General features: G+C 36.5%; 3 protein-coding genes across 3 annotated transcripts; 2 read left to right on the plus strand and 1 right to left on the minus strand.

Annotated features, from left to right (window-relative positions):
• Positions 1–927: 927 nt before the first annotated feature.
• Positions 928–6,996, plus strand: LOC127863403 (tetraspanin-3-like). Its single transcript, XM_052402924.1, has 7 exons — positions 928–1,045; positions 1,707–1,970; positions 3,065–3,136; positions 3,396–3,503; positions 3,972–4,160; positions 4,867–4,950; positions 6,244–6,996. The coding sequence occupies exons 1-7, from the start codon at positions 989–991 to the stop codon at positions 6,388–6,390; spliced, it is 921 nt and encodes a 306-aa protein (XP_052258884.1). The 5' UTR covers positions 928–988; the 3' UTR covers positions 6,391–6,996.
• A 5,327-nt stretch (positions 6,997–12,323) lies between these two features.
• On the plus strand, positions 12,324–19,965 carry LOC127863400 (deoxyribonuclease-1-like). Its single transcript, XM_052402921.1, has 10 exons — positions 12,324–12,669; positions 13,348–13,448; positions 14,428–14,517; positions 15,095–15,195; positions 15,643–15,755; positions 16,136–16,290; positions 18,552–18,648; positions 18,829–18,880; positions 18,996–19,438; positions 19,752–19,965. Exons 1-9 carry the CDS (start codon positions 12,463–12,465, stop codon positions 19,430–19,432), a joined length of 1,353 nt encoding a protein of 450 aa, XP_052258881.1. The 5' UTR covers positions 12,324–12,462; the 3' UTR covers positions 19,433–19,438; positions 19,752–19,965.
• Positions 19,587–24,566, minus strand: LOC127863401 (haloacid dehalogenase-like hydrolase domain-containing protein 2). Its single transcript, XM_052402922.1, has 7 exons — positions 24,405–24,566; positions 23,718–23,926; positions 22,917–23,001; positions 22,469–22,551; positions 21,332–21,465; positions 20,331–20,394; positions 19,587–19,853 (listed from the first exon to the last, which is right to left on the minus strand). Exons 1-7 carry the CDS (start codon positions 24,497–24,499, stop codon positions 19,756–19,758), a joined length of 768 nt encoding a protein of 255 aa, XP_052258882.1. The 5' UTR covers positions 24,500–24,566; the 3' UTR covers positions 19,587–19,755.
• Positions 24,567–26,435: the final 1,869 nt, after the last annotated feature.

The raw sequence follows: 26,435 nt of genomic DNA on the forward strand, positions 1-26,435 counted from the left end.
TTATGCGTCTATGAAAATGTGTTGCACATTTCTGTAATAAACATGCATCCATTAAAAAGTCTTATAAACGTGCGTTCTTTTCACACTGTAAAACAGTACGTGTTCCGTTATTTATAACTCTATCGACAATATCAGTTTTAAACCATTGTTTTAAATAATAAAATCCATACATTAATTCATGAAATAAGTATGCATCAAAATAAATATTATAGTTTACTTAAAGAACACGTTAAACCTTTGACATATTATAATTATTATTGAATTGAATAAATGTCCTTTAAACTATGATGTCAAGTGTAGTTAAATCACAAGTAACATGGACTAATTTATTAAACGACTTTTGTAAGTGCGATACTGCGATTGCCAGACAAAACCGATTTGAAACGAGAGTATACATGTTCATATTTAAAAGTGTCTCCGTGAGTCAGACCTTGATAGTCGTATATCAAGAGGGGTGCACAAAAGTAACGAACACATTATAACGAGTATTTTAGCTCATAACAAAAAGCGATGCAAGCCTGAAGATTTTTTATAAATATTTCCCCTCTCTATAAAAAATAAACACGGTTAATTTTATATAAAGTCATCTTGTGAAACAAATCTGTTAAATACTTAGAAGTACTAACTGCTTTCCACAATAAAATCAGAAGAGGCTAATGTAGTAGATTGTGGACGAACTATTTGAGAATTGAGACTTTTTAAAGCCATGTGAACTGACTAAAGACCACGAAATAAAAATTAATGCAACAAATTTAATTTAGAATTTAATATTGTTTCCATTGCTGTGAAGTGATTAAATAATAATTGAATGTTACATTTTAGACGAATAATTTGTATTTTCCGCGTCAATAGAACTAGTGTCTCGGAACCTGTAGTTCGTCTGGCCTAATTACAATTGAAGATCTAATTTTACCACGTCTTCAAACGTCGTACAGAGCAGAGTGTGATTTTTGACAGATATTTCGACAATTATTTTAAAAACAACAAAATGGGAATTTCAAAGTGCGGTAGAGTGTTTTTGGTGACTGTGAACATATTTTTCGTGGTGAGTAAATTCGATAATTACCGACGATTTTTTATGTTAATACTTAAACTCATGAGCGGTTATTTCTGATGAATTTAGGCATTTATTTCATGATTTTGTACACTTCTACGAGTCTGACTGGAAAGAATACATTTTAACATCGGTAATTAAAGTTAGTAGATAAAAAAAAATAAGTATTAGTATAAAATATGCACATTTATTTAATCTTAATCAGATTTAAACTATATTGGTATGTTTGATATTGATAATTAAAATAGATCACAATTAGATTCTAATTTATTTATAATATACCTGTCCTGTTGTTGTGTTTTTATATGAAAGTGACTACAAACTTATTTATTTTCTAAAACTATATTATGTGTTTTTGTGCTACACGCGAAATCTAAGGCAGATCTAGTTGTTTAATTGTGTTCGAATTTTTCTTCACGACATTTTATAGAAAAGCATGTTTCACGTGTAGCATAGCCCGCTTTCATCCAGTTGCTAAGTTAGATTTTCTTCTGGGTTAGTATTTCTTCTTGCCATAATAATGTTTTGCGAAACATTCAATAAATGGAAATATGAAAAATTAAAAGGAACAAATATATGTACGATCGCCTAGTATTATAAATACGATATAGATAAAATATAAAACCCATTTTAATACTAACAGTATCTCTAGATCCTAGGTATCATCTTCTTCGGGGGCGGAATGTTCCTGCGGTTCGGCAAGAAGTACACGGAACAGTACACTCAGTCGGCCGAGAATTCTCTGGAGAAGCTCATCACGGACCTGACCGGTGACAACAGCGGCATCGACCTTGACATGGACAAACTTCTGTTGAGCGTCTCCATGATCCTGATCTTCATTGGGCTCTTCCTTCTCATCATCGCCCTTCTCGGCTGCATCGGTGCCTGCTGCAAGATCAAGTGTATCGTTACGATCGTGAGTGTGGCATTTAACTCTTCCAGTGCTGGAACCGAATTTTGAAGGCCTTTGCAAACAGTTTGGATCCAGATGAGACGCCACAAAACGTGGCGTCTCATCTGGATCCAAACTGTTTGCTGTTCTGATAGTATTCTTTGAAAAAAATCAAAGAAAATGCTAATTTTAGAAATTCAGCAAACGACATTTTTGCAGACAACAAATTTCCGAGCATGCAAAGGGTTAACCGTTTCCTAGTACATGGGCCTCGCTCTGAGGAAAATTTGACTTAATTTATGTGAGTTTAAGGGGCCTTTTCACGTTTTGGTAAAATGCAAATATTAAAAAAAGTTGTTTCAGATTTGCAAATTTTCGTTTTAGTTATGATATTTGTGAGGAAATAGTAATACTGAATATTTACCATGCCCTAAAATATCCATTATATGCATCTTTTGACGTTTTGAAAACCTGAAAATTATAAAGCATTGCAACGCGAAACGATTGAATACTTTTGAAAGTTCTGTTGTTGTCGTTATATTTTGTGAAACTACGAGGATTGCTTATATAAAGTAAAAAAAAAACCATTTCTTCATGACATGAGCACGGATGACCGATTGGTCTAAGCGGAAGACTTTTAACTCCAGGACCTCAGGGTTCAGTGGTTCGAGCCCAGTGGAGGGTTACTTTTTTCTTTTTTTAATTGTATCCTTGTTTGTTTAATGTAGATTTTTAGGTCCAATGTTTAAATTTACCAATATAAAGCATTTTATTACAAACTTCAATACATGCTAAAATCTGTGAAAATGCCCCTTTAAGTGTCCGCCGCACAAGCTTATCAGGGACGACACTTTCCGCTGTTATGGTACTAATTGTCAAAAGGAAGCCCTTCCTTAGCAGCAGTTCGGTTTAGGCGGTAAGCCCCATCACTGATAAGCCTGTGGGGACTTCATAATTATGCTTATCTGGGACGACACATTTATGGATCGGCCAGTCGTTTGCGGTGAACTGCAGGATATTACCCATGGCATTTTTTTTAAAGTATTGAGCTGTCAGCACTTTCCCCACCTACCGGTAGACGAAGTTCTGTAAATTATGCATTATTTTGTTCATTACAGTACCTGTTGATCTGCCTTGTGATTCTGATAGTCGAGGTCGTGTGTGTGATCCTTCTGTACGGAACTAAAACTGTAAGTTTTCATGCAAACTCGACTTCCTTTGTTGCGTAGAGAACCTTTACATAAATAATTAATTTAAACGTATGAGGTGTAAGAAGTAGTCGCATAAAGAAAATTGATGACAAAAACTAAAAACGCGTTATGTATGCCTAAAGAATGTGTGTATTTGGATCATTATCAAGTAAATTCGAAAAGCTACTGATAAGTTTTCTCTGTATGTACATACATATTTACACCGATACTTTTTATTGAAACCCAACATAATTATCAGCTCCAAGGCACGATAAAGAGCACACTGAAGTCCGAAATCACAAGGAGCTATGCGGGTCTCAGCGGAAGTGACATCACGTCCCTCGCCATGAATATTATTAACATTCAGGTAAGTAGGAGTCAATTTGTAAATTAACGTGTTTTAATAGTCTTCCGGAAGATACACACAATAATGCATTGACGTTCGTAATACTAAATAAACAACTTTTATCTGAGATTTTTAATTGAGAGTTAAAAGGCAATATAAGTAAAATATATAAGTGAGAAATGATAAAAACATACTGTAAGCTTATCAGTTTTAATGAATATGTGATACATATTTTAAGTAAACTTCCTTTTTTTATTGTTGATTAACAGTAGCAAACATAATTTTGCTGAAAAAACATTAGAAAAGAGGAAAGCAATATATATAAAAAAATCGCTTAAAATAATAATAACAGTTTCCGCTGTAAGCTTATATAAAGGGTCATTCGTCGGGGAACAAGTTCCAAACGAATATTAAAAAAGAATATTTTAGCATTAAAACTTCCGTTATGCAAATTTTTATCCACCTTTAACTTCAAATATTTCCCTTAAGGGAAAGTGCTGCGGCATCGACAACTACAAAGACTTTCATACTGCAACTAAATGGAACAAACAGGAGAAAATAACTAGCGGTCAGCTTAGCGTGGAAACGCCTTTCACTTGCTGTATAACTCTTCCGTCGTCGTCTAGCGAAACTGGCTGTGCTACATCACCGACAGACCTCAATAACTACATGAACGTTGTAAGTACACTACGTAGCCTTGTATAACCAACATCAGTGTTGTCGTCACAAAGAAGACCTTTCAAAAAGAAGACTGCTGATTCCCCAAATTTACTATAACCTCTGCGACACTATCTGACGTCACGTAACGCCCAGTGTAAATATCGTAAACACTGCTATGCTAGTGTTTATTTGGTGGGCGAGTATCAGAACTTTCAAAAGTGTGACGCACATCAATCATGTGCGTCGTAACCAAAAAACGATAACCACGCAAACGTTGTTTGACCTCTTCTTTTTGATAGTCGCTTTTTCACTTTTGAATACATAAAAGACAGACTAGGCAGTTATTTTTTTCTGCAAAAAATAATTAATATAATTGATAAACTGAATTCAGAACGTTCCCCAACTATTGGACCATTTCACACATTCATATGTGTACATGTCGTTATTGTCTGAATTTAATCATAAAACAAACTTATGCACAAAAAACGAAACATTCGAATTAATCTCATCAAACATTATGTGTGTACACACATTGAAACTTACCAATTGTTTTGGGGCATGTGTACAGTTTTTTCTGTTATCGAATGAACTACCGCACATGGTGAAGGTATATCTATTCTACATTCATGTTAAAGGTTACCTTCCATTTTAATGACAATATCAGGTTGTGCCAGCACACCTTTAATCGAACATCTCACAAACCAACTGTTGCTGTATTTTCCAGGGTTGCTTTGACAAGCTTTGGAAAGGGTCCCTTGGAAAGTTGGTGTATGCGTTAGGTGTGCTGGGCGGAATAGGGGCTTTACAGGTCAGTATCTCATTTGCGACGTGTGTAATGGTGGAATATAAGCTTTACGGGTCAGTATCTCGTATGCTGCGTGTGTCCTGGATGGAACGGTGGAATATGACTTTACAGGTCAGTATCTTATATGCGGTGTTTGGATAGGGTGGAATATGGCTTTACAGGTCAGTATCTCGTATGCGGCATGTGTCCTGGATGGAACGGTGGAATATGGCTTTACAGGTCAGTATCTTTTTTGCGGTGGTTGGGCAGGGTGGAATATGGCTTTACAGGTCAGTATCTTTTATGCGGTGTTTGGATAGGGTGGAATAAGGCTTTACAGGTCAGTAGCTTATATGCGGTGGTTGGATAGGGGTGGAACAGGGCTTTACAGGTCAGTAGCTTATATGCGGTGAAATAGGGCTTCACAGATCAGTAGCTTATATGCGGTGGTTGGGCAGGGTGGAATAGGGCTTTACGGGTCATTGGCTTATATTCGGTGGAATAGGGCTTTACGGGTCAGTAGCTTATATGCGGTGGAATAGGACTTTACGGGTTTGTAGCTTATATGCAGTGGCTGGACAGGGTTTAATAGGGCTTTACGGATCAGTATCTTATAAGCGTTTGTTGGGCGGGTGGAATAGGGCTTAACAGGTCAGTATCTTATATGCGGTGGTTGGGCAGGGTGGAATTGGATCTTGTAAGAGTTGCATGCATGCATGTATTATCGGAAGAGCTTGGTGCGATTCTTCTGTTAAGAGTGTGAGGCTGAATAAAACAAAGAAATGCAAACACCGTGTACATTGTCAACTGTTGAAACAAATATTCAATAAGTATATACAAATATATCTTATACAGAAGCGCGCGCTCTTAACTTTACATTTATCGTTTTGTTTAAGTGATAGCTTAACCACAACACAACTATTTCCATTAATGATTTATCGGGTTAACTTTACAGATCAATTTATGTTTGAAGGTTAGAATTATTAAAAAACTACATCACTATTAAATAACAATCAGTCTTCCTATGTGAAAATTGGGCTCCATGCATGTGCGTTAAGTGTCGGTTATGATTAGCCTGTGTAGTCCACACAAGCTTATCAGGGACGACACTTTCCGCCTAGACTGAATTGTCCCCTCCAAGCGACTTCTTTTAAACGAAAACTTCAAGAAAAGCGGAAAGTGTCGTACCTGTTTAGCCTGTGCGGACTGCACAGACTTATCAAGGGCAACATTTTACGATTATGTATTAAGCACGATTTTTCCAGATCCCAACCCACATGTTTTTGCGGTATCTTACTATTTTGTTCTCATGCTCAGCTGCTGCTTATCATCTCGGCGCTCTGTGTGTTGTGCGGCAAAGACAAGAACAAGGTGGGAAACTATGACGGCGGAGGCGGAGACCACCGGAAGAACCAAGTGGTTCCTTCCATCCCCGGAATGAAAAAAGGAGCCCGTAGATACTGAGGAAAACGTGGCCGCGTTGTTATCGAACAAGCATATATAGCAACGTTTTATTTTTGTTATGTTTGTGGACAGTAATATTATTTTATTTTTTGCTGTTTTTTATTTTAATTATACGACAAGGAAATCGGTGTCTTAGAGTCTTTGACAATATTTTCACAGACATGAAATTGAAAACTCTGTTTTAATGATAAAAGCTTGATTAAAAAAATTTATTTTATTCAACACAATGTCTGTGAAACGGTATTAACCATTTAACAGTTTCCAATTTAAAGCCAGTTTTCTGTATGCAGCATTGTTCTTTATTTGAACCATGGATAAAAGAAATGAGTGCTGATGAAAGAACATTAATTTCGAATGTGATATGCTCAATACAGGCGTTTGTATTGAGATTTATCCAAGACAAACAAACAGCAAAATTGCTGAGCTTAATGGGAATTGCTAGGAATCAATTATTGTTTAAGAACTGCATGTTCATACATTAAATACAATGATAAAATCCGCAGTAGTATGACTTTATGAGTTGTTCCCAAAAGTGTGTGGTAGACCAATTGTGTTAAAATGTTCACGAGTTTGGTAGGATGTTGCATACATGTAATTCATTTAAATATAAGCTTACAACGATAATATCTTCTGGATTTCAGTCACAGTTAAATTCAATATTTCTTACAATTTGGATATAAATAACCATCGCTAATACGTATTTGTTTCATCTAAAAATTAAATTACAACCATTTTAAAATTGTCAGCTCTATTTGTAAATTGTACTTGAAACGTGTCTGACTGATTCGAATTACTATACCGTGAATGATTTTTTTTTTAATATACCTTTTGAAACATAAATTCAAGACACTGATAAGTGTGATGAATTGCTTCTTTTTCTACGCATTGGCATCTAAACCGAACAACAGTCTGGTTATTATATTTACCTTTCCTTTCAACAACAATTCCAAATTGAATGTCGATGGTCCCAATTTAAAATGACGAACCTACATTTTTGGCATTTCGCGATTTTGATACTGTGCAAAGCGTGAAATCAATGCACATATACCCCCAAAACAACAAAATAGTTAACCAATCGCAACAGCTCCATAAAGTCACGTGATGTAATAACGAACCGCAATTGCTTGAAGTCAAAATAACGAAGCTGAAAAAAATTGTTACGTCGGCATTTTGCGCGCTTATTAATATATTAAAGTATCAATATAGCCATGTATGTTAAGGCAAATTGACGAAACGTAAACGTTCGCTTATAAAAAAATTAAATGATGTACATTTTATAGCATTGATAAACGCAAAAAGATATCAAAATAATATAAAATGTTGAGGTATTAACTTAGTAACTTGTGGCCGCAACTAATAGCTTGTTCCTACAACTTATTAAGTTGAGGTTTCAACATAGTAAGTTGTTCCTTCAAGTTAATAACTTCTGGCCGCAAGTTACTATGTTATAACCACAACTTAATGTGTTGTGGGAACAACTTATTAAGCTTCGACCACAACATAGTTTAAGCAATCAGATAGGCCGTTTCATCTTTACCGTTTTATCACGTTTAGTACCTGTATACGCGTAATATTGTGCGCCGATTTGAGCACTATCCCTGTAAGCTATGGATCCCGGGATTGAGTCCCTGTCTGAGCACTTGCCTTGTTTGCGACTGGGTTCAGGGTTGCATCCCCGGTCTGAGCACTAGCAACGTACGCGTCGGATCCCGGTTTCGAGTCCCATGTTTTTTGGATTTGAACCCGGGACCCTTCTTGTAAAGGGCGATTCATCTGACCGGAGCTCGATCCCGGGAACCATCGTTTACGAGGCGAGTGCAAGATGCCTAAGTTTTCGACGGTCTGAAAATCTAATTAGGAGTTATCGACGGCCCCGGGTTTCGAATCATAGTACGAGCACTAGCCCTGAAAGCTTTGGGTCTCTAGATCAATCCTCGGTTTGAGGATTTACCCTATAAGCGACGGCTCGAATTCCGATGTGAGAATTTGCACCAACAGTGACCGGTCCCGGGTTCGAGCCCCAGTCTGAGTACTAGCCCTGAAAGCTATGGATCCCGGGTTCAAGCCTGTGTCTTACCACTTGCCCAGTAAGGGAAGGATCCCGGTTGCGACCCTCAGTCTGAGCGTTCGCACCGAAAGCTAAAGGTTCACACAGGGACTTGAACCAAACAGCCGTCGCTAACATACCATACTGAGCACTCGCCTTCTAAGCGACCGGCTGCCGAAATGAGCACAAGCTTCGTAAGCAACATTTCCCGCGTTCGAGTCCCGAAATGAGAGCTAGCCTCGCAAGCTATGGGTGTTCTGGTTCTAGCGCCGGTCTGAGCACTAGCCCTGTAAGCTATAAATCCCGCATTTTTCGGGTCCGGCGCTAAGACTAGGACTTTGATCAGGGTCCGTTCGCTTAAATGGCAAGTACTTAAACCGGGATTTGAGCCCGGGGCCCATAGCATACAGGGTGAGTGCTCAAGCAGGGCATCCAAACCAGGATCCGTTATGTAGGGAGCGAATGCTCAGACTGGGATCCAAGTCGCTTACAGGGAAAGTCCTTATGCTGGGGCTAAAACCCAAAGACCCATCGTTTAAAAAGGGGGGGTATCAGACCTGGATTCCCAACCGGAATCCGTCGCTTATGTGCCTAGTTTTCACACCAGGGTTCAAACCCTGAACCAAGTCGCTAACTTGGCGATCTCTCAGATAGGGGCTCAAATCTGAAATCCATGGCTTACATGGCAAGTGCTCAGATAGGGCTCGAACGGGGGATCCATAGCTAACAGGGATAGTGCTCGAACCCGAGCATCTAGTAAAATAAGGGGTACTAATTGTGATAAAACGGTAAAGATGAAACGCCCGATCTTATTGGTTAAACTTAAATTAGTGGCCTCAACATAGTTAGTTGGTCCCACAAGTTATTAAGTTGAGGCAACAACTAATAAGTTGTGGGAACAAGTTATGAAGTTGTCGCCACAAGTTTCTGAGCTGAGGCCTCAACTTAATAAATAAGTTGTTCCCACAAGTTATTTAGTTGAAGGAATAACTTAATAAGTTAAATGAACAAATTACTAGGTTGAAGTTTTGGGAGCAAGTTATGAAGTTGTGGCCACAAGTTACTAAGCTGAGGTCTCAACTTAAACAGTTGTGGGGACAACGTACTTAGTTGTTTCCACAAGTTATTTTAAAAATTGTTCCCACAAGTTACTAAGTTGAGGCCACACTATAAATAAATAATTGCGGTTGTCACCTCTGTTCCACCGTGTAAAACAGAAAAACACGCATTGCTTTGCTATATCTTACGGAAAAAATGGACAAATTTATTCTATTGAAACAAAATCTCTTACAATAAGCTGTCCAATTTGCCGAAACATCACATAAATGCAAGTCTAAATGACGAAGATACATTTTACAGCAGATTTATTAACTTAACGTCAAATTAGTTCCATACGAACATGGTTCATCATGCGACACTTTTAAAAATGTTTAAAATAATCTTTATTTGACTTTGTGCAAGAAATGTTTAACAAAAATACGTCTCCTGAAAACTTGTGTTTTTGTAGGTTCGACATTTTAAATTGGGACCATCGATGTGTACTAGTTCTGTATGATATCGTCGTTTTTGTGTATAACCCGCCGGTCGGCAAACATTAGTTCGTCATTTTGAATAAAATCAGTGGAACAGAAATGTGTGTTGCATATTTGAATGCTTGTTTATCGTGCATGCATGAACCATGTCTTTTGAGTGTATGCAGCTAAATTTCATATAAGGACATGTGCATCTTAGCAGCAGAGCTTATTTCTGGATTTTGAATGAAACATGTTATAATTTTATAGTTACATGTTTGTGATGTTTATATTTCTAATGTTTTAGTTGTATATATAGTCGTCATTGACCAGGTTACCAAGAATTTCTCATCTGATGACGATCAGAAAGTTCCCTTATTTCCTATATTAAAGGTTAGATGCTCGTATGTGTAGAAAGTAAAATATGATCAATTATACTTGTGGAATTAAAGTATTAAATACCGATAATAAAATAGGAATTAATAATGTATAAACATGTAATGATTGGCATAGTAGAGTGATTAGTTTTTTCTGGGTCTGATCATAATTATCTTCTAGCTTCATGATTTTATAAGCAGGACTCAAGATTCTCGATAACCAGGGTCGTTGTAGAATGCTGAAGTTATGAATTATGTAAAACTCACCACAAATATATAAACATCGCTCGTATAAAATGGGTTTAAATGCAGATGCGTACAGTGTTGTCCAAGATTAGCCTTAAACAGGGACGACTTTTTCTGCCTTAACTGGATTTCGACACACTTCTCTAAACGAAAAATACAATGAAGTGTCGAAGCTCGTGTTGATACGCACATGGCTACAAGTGATGGTCTCTTAACGGCGGATCAAACCTCACTTAGAATATAACCCACGTTGTAATCATAATGGAATGGTTGGAATGCACCTCTTTATTGAAGCAGTTAATTCTTTAGATCATGATCTTAACGCGCAATATTCCCGGCTGCTGCTTTAAACACACTTATTAGATTCTGTAAACATTGCTATATTTTACATCTTCTTTACATAAAATTTTGTTCCATCCATACATGTGTCATACCAATTAAATTGTTATATTCTAAGTACGTTATACCGCATTGAGAATATTCGCTTATTGCACTCCTTCATAACCTAAGAGATTTTACTTCCAATGTTCTACCTATAACATGCACATTTAGAATAGTTTTTATGCTTTAAAAATGCAAGGGCTCCGATTTTATCTATTGTATGAACTGAACATAAACACATACCATAACTCCATTATGAGCGTACCTTCATGCGGGAGAAAATTGTAATACATACTTTTCTTCTTCCTGGAAATTTAGAATGAACGCATAACGAGAAATCGGCATTTGTCCATAAGCTCCAAGGAAGTCAAATGGACATCATGCCAATTCCTGATTGAGCAACATGTCTCTTTGACGCAATAGGTAAGTATACTCGGCTGTTTACCAAACAGTGTATGGTTTCAGTCCACCAATGGTATTTTATATTGGTCATGAAAACAATATATGTATAAATATGAGTTATTTGACAAATAAATTAAAATCCCATGGCGCGTAGGTGATCACATTCGATTCACACGAGGTAAGTTCTGGCTTCAATAAAGCTTTACCATTACAATTTTATAAAGTTGTCATGGCTGTCATAAAAAGCTCGTTATAATTGCGTCAACACAACGCCCTATTAGCTGAGTCGGTGGGGTCGAGCTCTAGTTTGGTCTTCCCGATCTGTATACATGTAGTTGCTGTTTCTGATGAATATCACGTTTAATCCATTATGATCGATATGAATTAGTCTCAAACAATCTCGAGGAAACAGAGTTGTCTCCTACATCTCTTATCATATACTAGCAGACACGTATGCAATGCCTTGTATCTTGTCAAACATAGAGGACTATATTTAACGCACATCAATGTTCGTACATAGTTATATTGAAGAATAACAAGAACAAATACTCCACAAACTCATTAAAGTCAAACATTAGAAATAATTTGAGCTACGATTCAGATTCCATAATCTCTACAGCGATGTAGAACATACATGCGAATACGTAAGTCCAAGCCCGTAGCTCTATATTTCTACAAAAGGGTTTCAAATAATACTCGTCTTATACATAAATCCAATCAATTTTATTTAGTGTTGGTTTTACCAAAATTTAAGAGTTTGTTTTACAAGTTGCAGTAACAGCTCTAATGTTTTATACGTACAATTTTAATACTTATCCTACTAGTACAGTGAATCAGTAATCGCGATAACTGCCTCGTCTAAAACGAATGTCCAAAAACAAGCCCTAACCGGCCTTGAGGTCATAGACATGTTCATGCACTGTTCTGTTATACATGCTTATAATAGTGTCAATGTGTTGATATCTATTGTCACGGGTTATACGGTAAGCACATAAACGAACGATATCTTCACTTGGAACAAACGTGGAACACATATGTAATTCCTCTTATATAGTCCAGCAATTCAATAAGATTGGACATATCTTAACACTCAATAACCAGAACGACAATGTGCTATCATACGGTCTTGTTTGCGTTTGGTCTCTGTCTCGTGTCAATGACAACAGGGTTTATTTTAAATGGAGAACCCATAAGGAATACAAACAGTTCGTTACCTTCCATGGCTGCCCCACCCCTGCGAGTGGGCTCGTTCAACATACAGGTGTTTGGACAAACAAAGTACTCGAAGCCGGAAATCATGGCGGTTATTGTTAAGGTATGTTGGGGTGTTCCCTAGGTCTATATAATTTTGGAAATATATTTACTAAACTTGTTAAGACTTCAGCAGTCACGTGCAAAGCGGTTTACCACCGGCTTTAATCATATAACCATGATATTATCGCCCTGTTTTATATGTGAAATTTTCCTTAAAGCGAGTATATGCGATCTTATAAATTTCTGAAGAGATATCAACCGTTGATATATTTAAAAAACTTAAATTAAAGTTCTGAAGAAATAGTATCAGAAAAATTCACGGAAAAAGATTTTCATTCAATTGCAATTAATGTGCTGCATAAAACTTATCTAACGGCGAAGTAGACACGACATGTACATTTTCTGTGCATATTTAATGATACGACACAGACAACAATTGAGTTCAGCAATAAAAACCAGTAAACGTGCCAATGTCGGCGTAAACCTGCTCATTATAAAATTCATTGACGAAACAATATTTGATAAGATAATACAAAATATTGAGTGTTAATTATCTTTTTATATCATTCCTTTCGTTGCTCATGTTAATGTGTTGGTGTAAGGTTGCCAGATTAAAACGTTGACACTAGAATCGTATATACAGGTACTCGTTTTGAATAAAATACTAGCGAATTTCAGTAGGAATTTCTCTCGTGATAATTTGTCCAAAAATTTAGTTAGTGTCATTTCCGAATTCCAGATACTGAGTAGGTACGACATCGTGCAGGTGTTGGAGATTCGTGACGCCACCGGTGCCGCATTCGAGCACCTGCTGGCGGATCTGAACAACTACGTTAAAGTGTAAGTATGAGCGATGCAGTACCTTTTGTGAGAACAAAAATCACAAAAGTAATAAGGCTTGTAATAGAATGTGACATGTGAATCCGACGCTCATGCTTGTCAACGGGCACTACATTCGTTAACAATAAACAGTGTATAACAAAATAGAAAATTAGCCGTTTAAAGTCAAAAGCAAAAACGAAACTTAATGAAATCCTGCCTTTAATTGTGAGATTTACCTTGACATTTGAGGAGCATAAGAACTTAACATTACACATCGTATGGTTTTCATGGGAATTTCATTTAAAAACATTATATAATTCGTCCAAAACCGAAAAAAGGAATAAGCCTTTGTCCTTGATGTGTGACCCTGACCTTTCACCTTTCACTGAGGTCCAATATAAAAAACCAGTGAAAAATATTATCGTTGTAAGTGACGCATAATGTGGGCATGGATTGTGTACTTATGTTTATCCGAAGTTATATAAAAATCCCTCCAGCATTTGCAAAGTTACATTGCAGGTATGATAGTTTATTAACTTCGACAATTAATGATTACCTGCACCTTTGACATAGGAGCATGGGAGTATTATGCATCGCATTGGGGAATAATAATCTTAACTTGTGTACAAATATTTCCAGACATGTGAAAGTTACAAAGCGGAAAATAAAATGTTATACCTTTAACCTTGAATTGCTTGGTCATGAGGAATCATACTTCTATTAAAACCGTGTACATGTTATACAATTACAATATTAAATATATGAAGAGTGAACAGAAAATGTTAAAAAAAGTGTTTAAACATGAAGTGTGTAAGATTCTAAGCCAGTTAAACAAATACATATTGTAACATTAAACCGATGCTATTTATGTGGTAATTCGTAAGCATATTACTGTGTCATAGTATGTAATTCAACATTATAGTTAACTGTAAAATCAAAGCGTAGTAATTCATATGCATTGTATTCAAACTTGTTACACGTTTTCTCTGTTACTCAGCCACATTGGTTTGTCAGCAGTGTATGGCAAGGTAATAAGCCCTAGACTGGGTCGTACATCTAGCAAGGAACAGTACGGATTCCTTTACCGGTACCTACACACTACCTATGTGTTTGTAAGCCAACGTTAGGACATGTCCGCTTAACAAATAATATAATGAAAGTAGTTTCAAATAAAATTAAGTAAATTGCATGACGTTTAACATCTTATATGTTCCACAGGTGGTAAGCGTGTGGCTATACTATTAATTAGTGAAAACATCATTTTGAATGATAAATAATCATATTATAACGAAAAATTAACTTTTCTGGAAAAAAATCACTATCTCATATATATTATATATTTGATAGTGAATAATTTTTTTCAGAAAAGTTAATTTTTCGTTATAATATGATTATTTATCATTCAAAATGATGTTTTCACTAATTAATATCAAAGCCACACGCTAACCACCTGTGATATGTTCCAAATAGTTATTAACATTTTAAATAATTTAAGAAAATAACATTGTAGATGAACTTATGAGGATTTAAGCAAAACAAGGTAATAAAAACAACGCAACGTTTGAATTTACTTTAAAGAGGGTGTGACGCCCATGTATGAATAGCTGCATGAAAATTAAGTGGTTCCTTATTTGTATTGCGCAGTTACTGTACTTCAATTTCAGAACATCAAAGGTGAACGTTTCGGACACGTATCTTTATTCGGATACACACGATGTGTTTGAGAGAGAGCCATACGGAGTACAGTTTCACTCACCGACCACGGGTAAACGAGGATAAGATGACGTTTGGTTAAAACTATAAAACATTTTAGACAACAAATTACACCATTTCCTTAACGTATTGCTGACACTGATCATCACTTCTAACTTTAAACCCGTCATATTTGATATTCTTTTCTTTTGTATCGAAAGTATTCCTCTGATGATTTTGTTAAAAACCAATATATTTTAACTCTTAATAGATTGTATAAAGGGTAATGTCGTATCAATTGAGTCTGTTTTTTTATTGCAATTCATCATTTTTAAAATATCCCCGCTAAAAGCTGGAAAATATCGGCTGAGGAATGCTTGAATATTTCGAAAAGTATAATGTGATTATTATATTATATTTGGATAGGCCCATCCAGCCAGAGAAATTCTGCTCTTTATTTGTTATAGGTAACCTCTGCCGTTTAAAGCTCAAAATGTTAAACTTATGATTGACTATGCAGTAGTTCAAGACTTCGTCCTAATGGCCAACCACATTCAACCCAGTGCGGCCGTGCTGGAGATGGATCAACTTCCGGCGGTGTACGACGAATTTACACGTCACTTCCGTGTACAGGTACTATAGTTGGTATAGTTACCTCTTGATGTCTTCTTCTACCAGGCGAATGCATTGACCAGTGGTACAACATTTTGATTCGATGCATCTATGAAGGAGTTCCACACGATGTTGTAAAAAACATCGTCGAACTGCTTATTTCACTTTATAACGTGTTTAGTTTAAACCTATTTATTTAGATAGATTGCACCAAAAGCCTTCAGCACATTGAAACGCTTTTGAGTCCGTTTTTTTTAACGTGTTTGCTCGAGCAAAAAGTGTGTTTGCGCGATGGCATACAAAAAAGCAAAACTTTTGTTTTGCCGTAACAACTTAGAATAATGAATCATATATAATAATATACGTAATTTGCCTTTGACGCTGTGATCATCTTGCCACAGGACGTAATAATAGCGGGCGACTTTAATGCTGACTGTCAGTACATGAAGCCGAGCGACTGGCTGAACATCTCGCTGAGGACGGACCAGCGCTTCACGTGGCTAGTACAGGATGACCTGGATACTACCGTGGGGGTCACCGCCTGCAGCTATGACAAGTATATTCCATTTGAGCCACGTTCTTAAAAATGTATGTGAGTAAAGTGTCATCCCATATTAAGCGGTGCGGACGACACTTTCCGCCTTAACTAAAATTTTGTTTTAAACAGATTTTCTTTCAATATGAGCTGTCACCATAGGATGACTTATGCCCCCTATAAACGCTTGATAGAAGTTATGAGTTTTTTTCGAAACCTAAACACAGATTTCGAAACCTAAACGCGGACCCTAACTTTAAGGTCAAAATTTGTGTGCGTATGGAAAGGCCTTGTCCATATACACATGCATACCAAATATAAATTTATATCTCAAGGGACATAGAAGTTATGAGCATTTTTCAAAATCTAAACGCAGATTTCGAAACCTAAACGCGGACCCTAACTTCAAGGTCAAGGTCACAGGGGTTAAATTTTTTGTGCGTATGGAAAGGCCCTGTCCATATACACATGCATACCAAATATGAAGGTTATATCTCAAGGGACATAGAAGTTATGAGCATTTTTCGAAACCTAAACGCAGATTTCGAAACCTAAACGCGGACCCTAAGTTCAAGGTCAAGGTCACAGGGGAAAAATTTTTGTGCGGAAAGGAAAGGCCTTGTCCATACACACATGCATACCAAATATTAAGGTTATATCTCAAGGGACATAGAAGTTATGAGCATTTTTCGAAACCTAAACGCAGATTTCGAAACCAAAACGCGGACCCTAAGTTCAAGGTCACTGGGGTAATTTGTTTTAGCATATTGAAAGGCCTTGTCCATATACACATGCATACCAAATATAAAGGTTATATCTCAAGGGACATAGAAGTTATGAGCATTTTTTGAAACCTAAACGCAGATTTCGAAACCTTAACGCGGACCCTAAGTTCAAGGTCAAGGTCACTGGGGTAAAAAAAATTGTGCGTATGGAAAGGCCTTGTCCATATACACATGCATACCAAATATGATGGTTATATCTCAAGGGACATAAAAGTCATGAGCATTTTTCGAAACCTAAACGCAAAGTGTGACGGAAAGACAGACAGACGGACAGACAGACGGACAGTCCGATCACTATATGCCACCTTTTCTTCGAAAAGGGGGCATAACAAAAAAATCCATAAAAGCGAAGTGTCGTCCCCGATTAGTCTGTGCGGACTACAGTCAGTAAAAAATACAAACCGACACACGACGTACTATGCACAAGACGGAGGTCCTTTACACGTGATCGTTACTGGAACGTGCGGTAGCATCTTGAGAGCCACCACACGGGGCTGCGACCTGCGCGGAGTGTTTAGATACACGTAGTATCGTAGATATGTAATGCGTGCTGACGAAATGATTTTCGAATTATGATTGTATTCTCATTATAAGTCTGTGCTAGTGTAAACATGCCCTGGAGTTCGTAAAGAGATATATAGCGATTAAAAGATCTACAATTACCTTGAGCTTGCATGGGTCCTCATTCAGCCACAGCTGTTGGCTGTAAGCGAAACATCAATTAGGGATCTGAATAGTTTTTCTAACAGCTTCTCTTTTAAAAATCAATCAAGAGACGGCTTTACCAAACGACAAACTTATGTTTTTCAAGTGTGGTCGAATTTGTCCATTTCCACAAAAGTCATTAACCCATTTATGCCTAGTGGACTCTCCCATCCTTCTACATTGGATCAATTTATTTCCAAAATTAGGGATGTCTAGTATATTAATTTCTATATTTAGAATATTTCTTACAGAAATTCCTTTAAGCAAACAGCGCAGACCTCATGAGACGCCGCATCATGCGGCGTCTCATCTGGATCTACGCTGTTTGCCAAGGCCTTTTTTTCTAGACGCTAGGCATAAATGGGTTAATACTGACCATACATAGCAGCCTCACAATTACAATACATTTGTGTTTGTGTGCAAATTTAATGGTCACCAATGGCACCTATGACAGCAACAAGACTTGTTTAGGTTTACGAAAACAGTTTTAACATATGTGAATATCAAGAAAAGTCAAACAAATATAATTCTTAAAATTAAACCAATTCGATAATATCAGTTATTTTTACTCTTAAGAATTTGACATTAGATATAGAAATGTTTGTTTAATTGCTTTTGAATGTATAGCGCATTGTAACGGAGAACAATGAACAGTTTCATTAGTACTTCTTTCATTAACGTAATCAACTTGTTGTTGATTATAATATAGTAATCCGGTACGGCGAATAATTTAATAGTATATATATATTTGTATTCTCTGTTTCGCGACACATAACGTCTGTACATCCCCAGGTTCGTACTGGGCGGAGACCTCATTGCGCATGCCGTCGTCCCAGACAGCGTGCAGGCGTACCGCTTTGATGAGGACCTGGCAATCAATAGATCCTTTGTGAGAACATTGTCTTTATCATCATCGTAATTTTTATTCAATACCGCACGTTCATGGCTAACTTTTTTGTTTGTCGCAGGAGTAATGTTGTTAATCCCATAGAAGTGTGTTTTTTGCGTGAATTATGATTAGCAATTTAAACTATAGTATTCTAAATATTAATTTGTTTAATTAATTTAGGCAGTTGAAATAAGTGACCACTACCCCATTGAGATGCAGATAAAAGGCAGTCGTAAGTTTGCTTTTGTCTTCTTCTCTATTGCCGACTGTTAAATTTCGATTACAGACGTGCCATACTGTATACATTCATACCATACGAGATTATGATCTTCAACCATATTTTACAGCTAATATCCAAACGCAGAAGCATCTAGTCTCCTCAGTTTCTTTCACCGTGACCAACTCGTTCTCCGTATCTAAAGACACTGACATTCAAAACGTCTATCACGTGCCGTCATGCACGACATCACCATTTGTGGTAAAATTGCTAATGGACGGCACACGTATGGACCACATGGACATCGTGGCTAATTTAAGAGACGTTGATTCAATCATTCCACAGCTCCAGAATTTCAGCGCCAACTGCCCGAGGATTTTAACCCCGGAAACTCTTAGCATGGTCGACGGCTACGTACGCTCCGGGATGCTTACAGCGTCACTACCGGACGTCTATGGACTCGTGTACTCCCCGAATGTGCACGTGTTCGAGACAGCCATTCGCTGTTCGCTGCAGCTGCCTTATATTTGTTCAGTGACAGTTTCGAAACAAATCAGCGGAAATTAAGAACTGGTAAGACGTTCTTAATGAGTAACTCCAATATAATTGTATCCTTCATTTGGTGCTAAGCGATAAAATATTGTAAATTTTCGAGGAAAAAATTACTCTTAAATGTAGTGACTAAAGATATGCACTTTAAGGGTCAATAAAAATCCAATACTTCACCGAAAAATCTATTGAAAATATAAATACAGAATAAAATATAAAGACAATACAAAATTCAATAAATGTAAGTATCAGCCTTTCCTGAATTTGTACTTTTATCACTCAAACATAAACGCGTTTAGACTATATTACAAACTTTAAATTTTAATTACACTTGTAGCATGTCAGGTTTCTGAAGTAAGCATATCTACAGCACTTGGAAAGTCGTCTGCAACAACAGCTTCCGGTGGCAAATGGCGCTCATCACCTTGTCTGTATTTCCCTTTTATATAAAAAAGAGTTATTTCAACATACTAGTATCTAGTATATTTTATCCATATGACTTTTAGCAAACATATACATAAGATTACTCAGTATAAACATATTGTAAATTATTCATTGTTGAAGTGCATTTCTGTATAGATGATTCGAAATTATGGAAAGATACACTTGCTGGTTGTTACTGATCATTCAAGGTTTAAATTGCAGGATTTTATTTAATTGATATTTGATAGCACTTGGTTGCATACCCCAATCAATTACAAAAATCACACGGAACACTTTGAAAAGCGGAACAAATTTTGCTTCTGCAAATGATAAAAGATCTGTCAATAATGCTTATTGATAGATGATTGAACTACGCACTACTTCCATTGGCTGACAATTCAAAGACGATAGTTTCAGAATAAGTGTTTTGGAATAAGTGTTGACATAACACATATGATAACCTCACAAGTTGATACCAGTAGGAGTCACGTACCTGTTTTAACCAGGATCCCTTTCATCCCAGCCCTGATTGCCCCAACGACATCATCGCGCGCATCCTGTGGAATATAACAAGTGCGCTGTTAATGGTAAAGTAACGGATTATCTTTGTCAACTTTGATATAACTTTCTAAGTTAATGTTAGAAGCAATTAAATTCTTCACATTCGTAATCACTTTCTATTTCAATGGTTAAATAGCCTTCAAATATAGGGCAGTAATCCGTATACTCCTTACTTTTTATTTGCCCATGAAGTGTAAGTTTAAACAAGTAATAGCCGGTCCTTTACTATTATACCAACTTATTAGATAAAATAATTTCCATAAACTATCACCAGTTTCCCTCTTAATGTTATAATTTTGTATAGTCTTCACTTAATTTATAAAAATGGTAAAAGAGTCAACGGGTAAATGCTTCATTAGCCTGAGTAACATCCATGGACATGTTTCAAGTGCCAATACATGCTTACTAATATATACCATGTCTGTCATGCAAATTATGCTATTTCCCGCATAAAATGCCATCGAAAAAGTGACGACAGCACTAACATGGCATACAGCAACACTTCAATCGCATATGGAACGCTAAATCGCGAATAGCATCATTAACATGGCCAATGGAATCATCTACCGATGAGCAACATCGCAAATGGCGATACTAACATCGCCTATTACAAACACTTACATCGCATATGGCAACACATCACCTATGGAAACATATTCGTCATCTATGGCAACACGTTCATGGTCTATGGCAACACTAACATCGCGTACGGTAATACTAACTTCGCCAATTGGAAAACTAGCATCCCTATAGCAATACTAATATGACCTAAGGCAAAAACATTTGGCTACAGCCACACGTACGCGGTGTAAAGCAAAACTTACATCGCCTGATACAGTTATATAGGCTATGGCCAATTGAAACACTATAATCGCTTATGGCAACAATTACATTGCCAATCGCAACACTTACATTGCCTACAGCACCACTTACATCGCCTATCATGACGCACTCCTCTGGATGCACGTTGAACTCCTCGATCGCTGACAGGAAGAACGCCGCCTCTGGTTTACCGACCACTTGCGACTGGCAGTCTGCTGCGTATTCCAGTGCAGAAACGAACGGTCCTAAAGGTTTGCAAAAGCATATTCACCAATAAGGTACACATATTTATAAACCGGTGCATCCTAGGACCGTGAACCGTAAAGCAAACCGAAAGTCTTACGATTCACATAGTATCCCAGAAAATATTATCAGACCGGTGCCCGAGAAAAGCATAAGGCCGATGTATAATAACAATTGTCGCATAATAAATCTAAACATGTGGCCATTTTATTTAAAATAATGTATACATATAATTGTGTAGTGTCCAAAGCATTATTGTTCGGACTGCTGTTATTTCGGACAGGTATGACTGTTATAATAATTATAAAAGTACTGATTTAAATGGGTGACATGTTTTTGCACCGGAAGTGTTTTTCGTAAAGCTCAAGACCATTCCAGAGAAGTCTATAAATTTACAAAAACGAAGATATAAAAAGGCACGTTGGTAAACTGTAAAGATATGAAGCAGTTCACTGACCAGTGTGTGTTTATTTCGTTCAAATTTGGGGCCTGTAGGGGAACCCGTTCCAAATGGAAAAACGTATACATGTTCCCTAATGGGATCCAAACATTCCCAATTGAAGGTTTAAAAAAATAAAAATTAATCTCAACATTTAGTTCATCTCCCAACCAACTCTAAAAGTTAAAACTAAGTAAATGTATTCACATCACTTTTATTCTAAAATTTTTAGCATTTGTAAATAAAAAGACAGCAACACTAATTTCACACTTTAAGCCAAAACGACGTGATTTTTCCCAATCCAAAGGGACCCGGTCCCATTCTAAAAATGGTGAAAAACACTGCAGACTAAAAACAAGGTCTGCAGATTTCAGCCCCAGTAAACTGTAAACTTAAAATTGAAAAGTTGATGTGCGATAAACTAGGTGCGTTATCTCGGGCGACAAAATAAATAGGTAGCTGAATGTTTACACAAACATCGCTATTGTGTAACCGAGCTCACCTTCGTCTTGGGTTGCCGTCAGGAAAGAGAGTGAAAAATCTTATCAGCTGTACTAAAATAATACCTGGCCCCAGCGCTAGCCCATCTTTGCGCTTGTAATACCTCGCCTTGTGCACGGCAATGAGCGGGGAACCTCCTAGCACCAGCCTGCATAATACACTTAAGCTAATTGAATGTGTATATACACACAAGTATAAGTTCATTAAAATGTAATTACTTTAGTCTTATATAACAGGGAAGTCACGATAATCCGCATTTGCTTCCTCACAGAAGGGATGTTTAACACAGAATTCGTTGGTAAATATTGACGCACACACTGAACAAACGAATCAAAAGCTGGGCTCTAAGAAATGCTTTGTAATAAAATCCTGTTTGGTTTGTTATAAGAATACAGTTTGTCTTGCAATGACTTTCATTTACTATATGCAGTTAAGCTAGAAATTAATGCGTATGAGAAAAATAATGCGTATGAGAAAATCCGACAGAATTGTTAAATAATTTCTAGATCAAACCTTAACGCATGGTTCATACTTCCGTAGTTAAACTTCTCTGGTGCGAGCCCCACAACAACTGAGTCGAACTGGTCTTGTGGAATACCTCGAATGTAAAGAAACCAATGGTGACATTATTTATATTTATAATAAAAACAAGTCTATAACATTACAGAAAGATCTTCATCAAATCAAGAGTAAAACGCATCGCGCTGTTACATACATGTATTTTAAGGAATTACAGATTATAATTTCGAAATATGTGCGTGCATAATTATTTGTACACTACTACAACAACTACTACTACTACTACTACTACTACTACTACTACTACTACTACTTCTACTACTACTACTACTACTACTACTACTACTACTACTACTTCTACTACTACTTCTACTACTACTACTACTACTTCTACTACTTACTACTACTACTACTACTACTACTACTACTACTACTACTACTACTACTACTACTACTACTACTTCTACTTCTTCTACTACTACTACTGCTACTACTACTACTACTACTACTACTACTACTACTACTACTACTACTTCTACTCCTCCTCCTCCTCCTCCTCCTCCTCCTCCCTCCTCCTCCTCCTCCTACTACTACTTACAGTTGACAAACTGTCACTTCTACTGTTACTTCTTCTACTAGTTTTAATAATAATATAATACATGCAATTTCAACAACACCTTCTACTATATATACTACTATTCCTACTTAATCGCAATACACAACTTCTATCTGTTCTACGGTTTCTATTCCATATGGAAAATAAATCATAATTCATATATTGGTTCATACATGTACCTGTAAAATCCTCGAGTGCCCTGTCGTCTAGAAGCAATAGCGGTGAAAGGTTCCGTGAGTCAATCATCTTTCTTGCTGCGGTGAGACACGTAAATATTTCTTGTGGTTCGATTTGAAATCCTATACGATGTAGACGTTTTACTAGCATTGCCCTTGATTCTTTAGTAGTATTCGTCACAAACTTTATTGATCTTTCCAAATGCCTAAGTCTGTAACAATTTAAGTTTTATTGGCCCATCTGACACTTGCAAGGTGGATACCTCTTTAATACACTTTTTTATTTAGTAATGCCTTTCTTAAATGAAACCTCTTGAACTTTTGACAACGACTCAAAACCAAATAAATACATATTGCATAAGCTATATTACACTTTTTCACTTAATACATAAAAACAACAATAAGTGTTCACATACTTTCTTCATCGCTTGCCTCATAGATATCCTATTGAATTTTGATCTTTATTTGGATTTGAAACACCAAAGCAGAAAACATGTGGTACCTAATTAGTACAAAAATTTATTTAACTTTGTTTTTGTTTTTTGTGATTTAACGAATGTCACATGTTTGACAATAACAAACGTTTACGTTTTGGTGTGTTTGTCAAAGATATACCATACTCATAAAATCTTAATACTGTAAACAATTTCAACAAGTTCAAATACTATACTGTATTGATTCCCATCTTACTTGTTGAGACTTTCTATCGATCCTCTAATTTCTGCATCGTCAATGTGGATAGTTCCGCTTAAATCAATTAAAACAGCTTTGATAACTGTAAACATTCTAGTCTCTTAAAGCTGTGTTTACCAATTAATATACGTGGATGGTTCTTAATAAGGGAAGTAATTACAGGCCATCCTCAAACTAAGGGAGGCAATACAATAATGTATTGCAGTAACTCAGACGTTTTTCTTGCATTGAGCAAGGATAGCTGTGGCGTATGTTTTTCTTTAAAAAAAGTTGCATTCCTCTTTATAAATATACATAAGTATATAGAACATGTAAAAGAAGAAAATACATACCGGTTTAACTCCGTCAACTCCGCATTGTTAAAACATTTTTTTTTTCATTCACATTTCATGTACTTCAAGAAAAGTAGATGGATTAAAATGTTCCTCACAAGTATATATTCAATACAGCATTTAATAGCTGTTAAAACAGGAAACATATGCTTGAAAAAAAAAATACACCAGAACATCTTAGACCGGATATACCGGTTAATCTTGTATTCCATCATGTACTCCAAATGCTGGTCGTTTTTCAAAACTCCAATAAATATGAAATCCTGTATATAATCCGATGTTTGTAATTTTTGTAAGCCGAATAAAATTGATTTGATTTTCTCTGTAATTAGTGTTGACTTCGTCCGCCATGCATGTTTTTATCACATGAATTAAATAAAAATTTTAAGTAATAAATGGTTGCTTATAATAGATTTGCATTTGTTTTGCACATGAAACAAACAAGGCGAACGCACTGTTTTTTTTCTAGTTTGGACAGTATAACAGTTTTGTTATATACCAATTAGAGCTGAACGATGTAACAGCAGAGAATCCATTATGCTTTGAAGATACAGTCAGATTATTCCGGATAACATTTCAATCTGAATAACAGTTTTCTAAAATTGGAGAAAATATGGTAGTCTCCTTTCATTTTTTAACCTAAGTGTGTAGAAAAGAATTAAACTAGTTGTTTTTTCTTATTTGGTTATTCCTGACAGACCATTTTGTTTTATGAATTGTAAAACTAACAGCTACAGTGTCTTGCAGGCCTCACGTTAGAAAGCTTTCAACCAAAATATACTTCACAAAGCACACGAAATGAAAGTAAATATTATTACAAAAATATCTTCGATAAAATACTACATAAATTATTACAGCGGTATTTATTATTTCCAGAGCATGTTCATAATATACGATGTGTTCTTTTTAACTTTTAATAAAAAAACACTTAAATTAAACTTGTTTTGAACATACAATTCGAATTTAGATTATTCGTGATCAAATGGTTTGACACTTACCTTACAGTTACTGCAATAGCAAAACACATGATGCCTTGTAGAACTAGCAGACACATATTCTTCAGAGGGTGACGAACAGATGTAACGAAGGGATAGTACACATTGCACATAAAAGAACAGTAAAGTCTAAAGTATATTGATATATTGTCATTTATTCATGCACCGGTGTGCGTTGAATACCTTTAAAACATTCGAGTTTTATCCGTTCACAAATCTGCTTTCTGAAAAAAAAGTCTCAATCCAAGTACTACAACCCCGGGCAACGGCGAAGGTATTATTATCACGCGAAATAACATTCGATATCACTCAGTGTAGTGTAAGTAACTTATGGTACATTAGTTAAAAAAAGATATAATTCTTTTTTGTTGTTAAATGTATCTTAATCTTAAGGGCGTGTCGATTTTGGATACTGGCGCCGGGCGTGGCATTGGTCGAGAGATCGCAGTCTTTCTACAAAATCAGTTGTGCAAAGTGTACGCTCTGAGCGGATCAAAAGAACCGCCGGATACTTAAGTTAACCATGCTATGACAAACGCTGTACCGCCTCTACCAGCAATGGACTGTACCGATGGTATGTTGTCTGATGCGCTTGATATGCAGGCCCATGGTACGATTAATACTAGCCAGATGTCGCTCGGAAGATGATTGAAGCCGGAAAATCGATATCCATTGTAAATATATCGAGCATTCATGCACTG

Source organism: Dreissena polymorpha, unplaced genomic scaffold, assembly GCF_020536995.1.
Source record: "Dreissena polymorpha isolate Duluth1 unplaced genomic scaffold, UMN_Dpol_1.0 chrUn007, whole genome shotgun sequence".
Classification (NCBI taxonomy): Eukaryota; Metazoa; Mollusca; class Bivalvia; order Myida; family Dreissenidae; genus Dreissena; species Dreissena polymorpha.